Here is a 9,621-nt window from a genome sequence, read left to right as displayed (position 1 = left end):
AACAAACACATTGGGAAAAAAAATGTGATTTAGGAAAGTGGGAAGTCTGGAAAAATCTCCCAATTGTCTCTCTTTTCACATGCTTTCTCTAAAGGTACAGCTGCAATAAATGGCCTGTGTTAAATTCTAATGCAGTTCTGTAGCACTTTATATGTGCTTCCCCCCTCCCTCACTGGAATAATATTGCACTTACAAACCACTTTCAGTTTGTGTTTCCTGGAAAAGGATATTCACGTAATCAATTTTTAACTCTTTGCATGCTGAACTTAATAAATATTTCACGGTATACATTAGACAATTAATTTTAGATTATTTCAAAAAGGCCTTTAAGTATTTAGCTTTATGTTCTTATTTGGTCTGATTATACTTTAAATGTGATAATCCTTTCAAAATACATTTAAATGTTTTCCCAATATTCGGCAAGTGGAAACCGAAATTGAAAATGATAAAGGAAGGGTATATAAACAAGAACAGTGACATAAGCTTCCAGACTAGGCTGCAGACAGAGAAACAGCGAGTCACCTTTGCTTCTGAGAAAAGCAGCAAAGAATGGGAGGCAGAGAATCAACAGCATCAAAGCTGGAATCGACAGTATCAAATCTGGCATCAGCAGTATCAAAACTGGAATCAGGAGCATCAAAACCAGAATCAACAGCATCAAAACCGGATCCACTGTCAAGCCCAGGTGAAATTAGGCAGTGCTAATTTACAAATATTTAGTGTCAATATAATATGATATGTATTCTGAAGGGAAACACACACAGATATAATATAGATAATCATAGGGAGAGATAAAACAATTTATTTCTCAACTCTGAATATAGAGAATATAACTATTTATATAGACTTTCTCTCTCTCTCTCTCTCTCTCTCTATATATATATATAGAATTGAAAAAACCATGGAGGAAATTTGATTGGGGGCAGAGGTGGGTAGAGTACCCAAAAACTGTACTCAACTAAATGTAAAAGTACTTGAAGAAATATTTACTCAAGTAAAAGTAAAAGTAAAAGTAATAGTCTGAATAGTTACTTGAGTAAGAGTAAAAAAGTATCGGATAAAAAAATTACTCAAGTAGTTAGTTACTAGTTACTTTGGATCATATACTGAATATAGTCTATTTTTATGAAGATATATAGATATTTAGATAAAATTTATACATACATATATATATACACACTGGCGTTCAAAATACTTTTAATGTTTTTTTTAATGTAATTTATTTCAGTGGTGCAAATCAGAATTTTTAATCAGCCTGATTGATTATCAATGCTGTTCTTTTTTAGCTTTCTATTCATAAAAGAATCCTGAACAAAATGTTGCGGGTTCCAAAAAATATTAAGCAGCAAAACTGTTCCCCTATCAAAAGCTACTCTCGATGCTGCGCTGAAAGCGTTATGGGAAAACATTCTTTGTTCTTTTCTTGTTCGACCGGTTGTGAAGCACGTGTGTCAAACACGCCAAGAATTGGCCTAAATAACTTTGGTTGGTGACGTCATGATCACATGCACCTGCGAGGTTATAAATAGACGTGACACAGAGTCTGTTAAGAGATGCATGCCTCCGTGTCAGAGGCTCATCTCGGAGGCGATCCTCACAGAGGGTCCGCCCCTTTCTCTCGCGCTCTCGCCGGATCACGAGGTCCTCGCGTCCGCTTGTGAAGCGCTCTTCGGCGCTTCTTCTGAACGGGCCGAGGATTCTTCATCTCATGCTTCTGTGGAGATGGAGAGTGCCACCTCAGAGCGCTCCTTTCGCGATGATAAAGCGTATGAGGAGTTACTCGAGGTGGTAACTCGAGCAGTCGATCGTTTACAACTAGACTGGCCACAGGAGCACGAGACCCCCAAGCGCTCAAAATTAGATGACAGGTTTCTGTCAGGTGGTCGGGGGGAGGGGCCTCAGCGACGGTCTCTCCCCTTCTTTGGCGATCTCCATGATGAGCTAGTTCGGTCATGGAGTAAGCCCTATTCATCCCGTGTCTTCGTGCCATCGACGTCGATTTATTCGACTATCGTGGCTGCAAAGGCACGGGGCTACAGCATGATGCCCCAGGTGGAAGAGACGCTTGCGGGCTATCTCTCCCCTGGGACTTCCTCCTCCCTGAAAAAGCCTATGCTCCCCACCAAGCCTTGTAGAATGACATCCTCGCTGGTGGGGAAAGCTTTTCAGGCAGCGGGTCAGGCTGGTGCTGCCCTGCACACCATGGCGGTTCTGCAGGCGTACCAGGCTGACCTGCTCAAAGACTTGAGCACAGGCGGCACCATCGATAAGGAGGCGTTTTCAGAGCTTCGCCGGGCCACAGATCTGTCTCTCCGTGCGACCAAGCAGACAGCCCGTGCCATCGGCCGTTCTATGGCTGCCATGGTTTCCACGGAGAGACATCTGTGGCTTAACCTCACGGGCATCAAGGAGAGAGATCGATCTTTCCTTCTTGATGCCCCCGTCTCACCTTCCGGCCTATTTGGCGAGGCTGTCAACACGGTCACCACTAGGTTTCGGGAGGCGAAGCGCTACGAAGAAGCGTTTGTGAGGTTCCTCCCCCGCCGTGCTCAAGCGTCGGGACTGTCGGCCACCCAGTCCCGACCAGGTCCGGTTCTTCTGAGGCGAAGCCCAGAAGGAGAGTGTGGCGGTCGTCGCCCCTCGTAGAGACTGGGAGGCGGCTCGCCGCACTTCTCAATCTGCCTCGAAGAGACCGGACCTGCGGAGCATCATCTCCGCCAAAAAGAAGTCCTGAGGCTGGTGCGCCCAGGACCGTGGGGGTGTGTCCCCCCAGGGAGGGGCGCGTACAATTCCAACAGAGAATAGAGGCTCCTTCCTGGCACCCTCAGGGGGCCGCTGTACAATCTCCGCCGCCACTGGCGTTTCGGGGACCAGCGGTCTCCAGCGAAATGTTAGGTGTTCGGTTTCCTCCTGCCACGTTTCAGGATGCCAGACATCTAACATCCCCCCATCAAAGCGAAGTGTCAAAACTAGTGCCCCTTTCAGAGAAGCTGGCAGCGTGGAAGCTACTGCCAAATATCTCTCCGTGGGTAGAAAGGACTGTAGAGAGAGGCTACAGGGTTCAGTTTACATATCGTCCTCCGCGTTTCAACGGCGTGGTCTCCACTTCCGTGAAACCGGAACGAGCGCATTTGTTGACACAGGAGTTGCAAACTCTGCTGGACAAAGGGGCCATAGAACGTGTTCCCCTGCCAGACAGACAGTCAGGCTATTAAATCCGGTATTTTCTTGTTCCCAAGAAAGATGGGGAGTTGCGTCCGATTTTAGATCTTCGCGGGTTGAACCGCTACCTCAGAACATACAAGTTCAAAATGCTGACAATCAAGATGATTGTTTCTCACATCCAATCAGAGGATTGGTTTGTGACTATCGATCTAAAGGACGCTTATTTTCATATAGAAATATTGCCACAACACAGGAAGTTCCTGAGGTTCGCTGGGGCGAAGCCTACCTGTATCGGGTTCTTCCGTTCGGCCTAGCCTTGTCACCTCAAGACTTACACCAAATGCATGGATGCAGCTCTGGCTCCTCTCGACTCCAGGGCATCCGCATTTTAAACTACATAGACGACTGGCTGATTCTGGCTCAGTCTCAGGAGCTAGCGCTTCGACATCGGGATGTCGTCCTAGCTCATCTCGAATCTCTGGGGTTGAGACTCAACGCCAAGAAAAGCGTTCTCTCTCCTGCTCAGAGGACAACTTATTTGGGGGTCGTATGGGATTCGATCACGATGCGGGCACAGCTGTCTCCTGCACGCGTCGAATCCATTCTAAACGCCCTAAAGAACATCAAGCTAGGCCAAAAGATTACTGTTCATTACCTTCAGAGGGTTCTAGGTCTCATGGCAGCTGCATCCACGGTGATACCCTTGGGTCTCCTGCACATGAGATCATTTCAGTTGTGGCTCAGAGCCAGGGGATTTCATCCAAGGGCCAATCCCCAGAGGCAAATAAGGGTTACGCGCCAGGGCTTCGTGCCCTTTCTATGTGGTTCAGACCCGGTTTCTGACTTTGGGTCCCACTCTAGGTCCGTGCTGTCGCCGCAAGATGCTAACGACAGACGCATCCCTCACGGGCTGGGGAGCGGTCTTAGATGGTCGTCCAGCCCAAGGGATCTGGAGGTCATCTTCTCGAATGGCACATCAATTGCCTCGAAATGAAGGCTGTATTTCTGGCCCTGAAATACTTCCTCCAGCAGTTAAGAGGCTACCATGTCCTAGTGCGGGTGGACAACACGGCGGTAGTCTCTTACATAAATCGTCAGGGTGGACTGCGGTCAGGCCGCTTGAACGAGCTAGCGCACCAGGTTCTGCTTTGGGCACAGGACAAGTTCCTGTCCCTCAGGGCGATTACATCCCGGACATATGAATGTGGGAGCAGACTTGCTGTCCAGACAAGCTGTGATACACGGGGAATGGAAACTCCATCCCGAAGTAGTCAGTCAAATCTGGGAAAGATTTTACGAAGCAGAGGTGGACCTCTTTGCTTCACAGGAGACAGCACAATGTCCCCTCTACTTCTCTCTGACTCATCCAGCTCCCCTGGGTCTGGACGCGATGGCCCATGTGTGGCCCAGACTGCGTCTTTACGCATTTCCCCCGGTCACTCTGCTCCCAGGAGTCCTGGCCAAGGTCCGTCAAGAGGGGTCTCGCCTCTTACTGATAGCGCCCCGTTGGCCGACCAGGATATGGTTCTCAGATCTAATATCTCTCCTCGACGGCTCGCCGTTGGCGATTCCGGTGAGGAGGGACCTTCTCTCTCAGGCACAGGGGACAATATTTCATCCCCGGCCCGAGCTCTGGAACCTTCATGTCTGGCCCCTGAGGGGGACCAACTGAGTCATGCTGGCCTTCCAGCCGATGTAATAGAGACTATTCTGAGCGCTAGGGCTCCCTCCACTAGAAGAACTTATGCCAGTAAATGGCGCGTTTTCGAAAGTTGGTGTACGACACACCATGCAGACCCAGCTCACTGCCAGATTGTTTCAGTACTGGAGTTTCTGCAAGAGAAACTGTCCTCAGGAACATGTCCTAATACTCTCAGAACTTACGTGGCCGCCATCTCGGCTTGCCATGCTCTGATTGATGGGGTTTCGTTGGGGAAACACCCTCTAGTTGCCCGCTTCATTCGAGGAGCTAAGCGGTTGAGCGACAGTTCCTTCATGGGACCTAGATATAGTGCTTGAGGGCTTAGTGGACACCCCTTTCGAACCACTAGAGTCAGCGCCTGTCAGGCTTCTGACCCTAAAGATGGTTTTTCTAACAGCCATTACTTCTCTGAAGAGAATTGGGGATTTGCAGGCTCTGTCAGTCTCGTCATCCTGCCTAGATTTTGCCCCTGGGCTGGTCAAAGCTATTTTGCATCCTCACCCTAGTTATCTTCCAAAGGTTCCATTCTCGACCATAAATCCGGTCGTTCTCGAAGCCTTCTGCCCTCCGCCGTTCACGACACCGGAGCAGGAGAAACTTCACTTACTGTGTCCAGTACGTGCTCTCCAGATTTACGTCCACCACACTAGCCAGTGGCGTAAGTCGGAGCAGCTTTTCTTATGTTTTGGAGGCCGCAACCGGGGGGCGGCTGCCACTCGACAGACTATGTCACATTGGGTGAGGGATGCTATTGCCCTAGCCTATGAGGCGCGTGGTCAAGCTTCGCCTCTAGGTGTAAGGGCCCATTCAACCAGGGGGATTGCATCTTCAATGGCTTTAGCAAGAGGTGTCCCCTTGCAGCAAGTTTGTGATGCGGCAGGTTGGTCCTCTCCGCACACATTTGTTAGATTCTATAGTTTGGATGTTCATGTTACTCCGGGCTCGCATGTCCTTGAGTCGACATCCCAGAGTCGTGTCTGAGACCTCTTTCATGTTTGTGCGCACACATTACACAACGTTGGGGGTCCAGACACTTCCAGTGCGGCGGCGTGGGTATTCTCGTTCCCATAGCGCTTTCAGCGCAGCATCGAGAGTAGCTTTTGATAGGGGAACGTCCCGGGTTACTTGATTGTAACCCTGTTCCCCGAAAAAGCGGGAACGAGATGCTGCGCCTCAATGCCGCACTGTAGTCGTGCCTGGACGTCCTTTCAGACAAAGGTATAACCTGAGGATGTTTCCGTGTCACGTCTATTTATAACCTCGCAGGTGCATGTGATCACGACGTCACCAACCGAGGTTATTTAGGCCAATTCTTGGCGTGTTTGACACACGTGCTTCACAACCGGTCGAACAAGAAAAGAACAAAGAATGTTTTCCCATAGCGCTTTCAGCGCAGTATCTCGTTCCCGCTTTTTCGGGGAACAGGGTTACAATCAAGTAACCCGGGACGTTCCCTGTTGAAAAAAACAGCATGAACCTGGTAAGGTATATGTTTTGAAGCATGGGATGCTGGTTTGAGCTGATTTAAGATGGTCCTTTGCTGGTTTATGCTGGTCCGACCAGCTTAAGACCAGCACATGACCAGCTAAGGACCATCTTAAACCAGCAAAGGACCAGCATAAACCAGCATCCAAGCTTCAAAACGTACCTAACCAGCATATGCTGTTTTTTTTTCAGCAACACTGGTGATAAATCAATATATTTGAGTGATTTCTGAAGGATCGTATGACGAAAACTGGAGTAACAGCTGATAAAAATTCTGATTTGCATCACTGAATTAAATTGAATTATATTTTAAAGTATATTAATTATATATAATAAATGTATATATAACCTCTGACACGGAGAAGAGTGAAAACTCCTCACATGACCGCTACAGAACATCTGAGCATAACGGAACAAATGCATATTGACGGATCTTCTTCCGTCTGTTCTGCAAAATGTAAACAATTAAGCCTTTATTTCTGCAAGCGTAAATATTGTGAAAATATCAATATTAATTGTGTCTAGGCAAAGGCATTCCTCCTGGAACTAACGCGGGTTTGGCGGGTGTTCATTTTATACTCTGTGACAACTTATTTAATGAATAAATTATACATTGTATTTAATGTGTAAGGTACATGTACAACAAACTGGTAATGTCATAGTGGTATCGTGTACTGTAATCGAATCTATACCTGTGGAACCGACAGCACACACGGTGTTCGTCTAATAAAGATCTTCATAGCTAGCAAACCATAGCCTTTGCAGATTTGCTTTCAACTGACTGTAGATCCAAAGCCACGTCTTCAGCGCTCCTGATGTTACAACTCTGAGTGAGAACCGCTTCAGACGACTCAGCGCGTGCAGCAGGGAACTTAACGAATCATTCAAACTGATTCGCGAACCGATTCACTGGTTTGCCAACTGGTTTGATCAAGCCTTCGAACAGAATTGACTCAAAAGAATGAATCATTCACGAACGGGCATCGATCATTGCCCAGAAAAGAAGTAGACAGCGCGTTTGGAATAAAATTAAGGATTTTTAACTTGTATTGCATTAAGATAAAGTAACGAGAGGAGCGTCGCCCACAGTACCGAAGTAAAAGTACCGTTTTTTCACTAAAAATGTACTTGAGTAAGAGTAAAAGTACCCATTATTAAATATACTCTAAAAGTATTAGTTACCCAAAAAATTTACTCAAGTAAATGTAACGAAGTAAATGTAACGAAGTAAATGTAACTCGTTACTACCCATCTCTGATTGGGGTTAAGTTCATTAAATACTATTCATGGCTAAATGGACATTAATGTTGAACAATATGGGGGGGGGGGGGATCATATCTATCACATATTATTAGTAACTATTTTATATTTATGGAAAGGTTGTGGTTGCTTATTTGTTTCTTGTGCTGGCACAGTAAGAGGGAAGAGCTGAAGAAACGTCTAGAAGAGTTCTCTGTGAGTCATCCAGATGTACAGAGCATCAAGATCATGTTAGCTGGACAAACCGGAGCAGGGAAGTCTAGTTTTATAAATTCTGTCAAAAACGCCTTCCGAGGACGAATCACAAGCGAAGCACTAGTTGATCAAAGTAGTGGCAAAAGTTTTACAAAAAGTGTAAGTATTATTTTCAAATAATGATGCACATATACAACATGCTTTTTCCCCAATAACCTAAAATTATTTTATTGAATGTGCATTATGGACATGTTGGCTATGTATACATTTATTTATGATTTGCTTTTTTTCTATATTGTTTCGTAGCTGAAATCACACAAAGTCAAAGGTGCAGGTGGTGATTTGCCTTTTGTCTTGACTGATGTAATGGGTTTAGAACCTGATGTATTGGAGGGGTCTCAGCCAGAAGATATCATCAATGCCATATATGGACATGTGAAGGATGAGTACAAAGTAATAAACCATGTTCCAAAAAAAAAAAAGGATTTGTTCATGTGATATTTTCAAAGTTTCTGTCTCTATTTTAAATCTTAGTTCAAAGAAGGGAAGCCACTCAGTCACAAGAGTGAAGATTACGTCAGTGACCCTTCACTGTCTGATCAGACTTTTTGCCTGGTTTACATTGTGGACGCAAATACAATCCAATATGCAAGTGATCGACTTATTGACAAATTGAGGATCATCCGCAAGATAATCAGTGATAGATGACCTAAAGAAGTTATATACCAGCAAGAAGATCAAAGAGAAGGTAAATCATGCCATCTGATGTCCTGTGTGTGCTTTAATTCCTGGAGCTACCATGTTTTAATATTGACTTTGTCTGATATTTGTTGAATCATCTCTATTTTTTTTAGATGCATTTGTGCAGCAAGATAATTGGGGTGCCAATGAACTGCATCTTCCCAGTGAAGAACTACCATGATGAGATTGATGTAGATGATGATGTTGATGTTCTGATTCTAAAAGCATTTGACCAAATTGTAAACGTTGCTAATGATAGACTGAGAGAAGCTGCTTCCAACTAACACAAACTGTATGCATGCTCTGAATGCTGACAATAATATTTCTCTGATCGATAACAGGAAAAACAACACATTGAATGCACACTGATGACATTTAACTATACATGCATACACAAAAGACCTTGTTCCATATATGCACGCATCAAGGCAGTCTGTCTAGTTCACCACATGTGCAAAATGTTCAGCAACTTAATTGTTAGTAAAAGCATATATCATGATTTATATGTATTATTACACGGCTCTCTGGAATACTTGATTCTGATTAGTAAATTATGACATTCTAAGGTGTGTTATTCCCCGATAACAACCATCATCATTAACTTCTTTCATATCCCTTATAATTACACAATATCTCTCTCTCTCTCATTTCATTCAAACAACTGCTATCTTCTGCTATGCACCTGAGTTGTTGACTGTATTTACTGTCAAATGAATTCAAATAACTTAAGTATTCATAGTAGCTATGATGATATTGTTGAAGTGTTTGTCTTGTTGCTAGACCAATTCTTTTGTACACTTATTTTAGATAATAAACGGGTGAGATCTTAAAATACTTTCTTCTCAAATAACAATTCATGTCCTCATCATTATTTATGTGGTGGAAAACTGTGTAATTAAGTGACAAGACTCTACATTGTGCCTTAAATGTCTGTCTTGTCTGAACTTAGTCTAGGCTCAAAGCCGTTCGTTAACTGTTTTTATTTATTTTATTTTATTTATTTTTTGTGGAAACTACAGTGGCATGTGAAAGTTTGGGAACCCCTTGCAGAATCTGTGAAAATGTTGTAAGAC

The 9,621-nt window shown here is 44.7% G+C and overlaps 1 protein-coding gene across 1 annotated transcript; it reads left to right on the top strand.

Annotated features, from left to right (window-relative positions):
* The first annotated feature begins 549 nt into the window (after positions 1–549).
* Positions 550–8,832, top strand: ifi44d (interferon-induced protein 44d). The gene is given in 7 exon segments (XM_058790208.1): positions 550–685; positions 889–928; positions 7,774–7,966; positions 8,114–8,260; positions 8,342–8,508; positions 8,510–8,555; positions 8,662–8,832. Coding segments are annotated over 7 exon segments (900 nt in total).
* Positions 8,833–9,621: the final 789 nt, after the last annotated feature.

Source organism: Onychostoma macrolepis, chromosome 10, assembly GCF_012432095.1.
Source record: "Onychostoma macrolepis isolate SWU-2019 chromosome 10, ASM1243209v1, whole genome shotgun sequence".
Lineage (NCBI taxonomy): Eukaryota > Metazoa > Chordata > Actinopteri > Cypriniformes > Cyprinidae > Onychostoma > Onychostoma macrolepis.
This window is presented reverse-complemented; position numbering and strand designations above follow the sequence as displayed.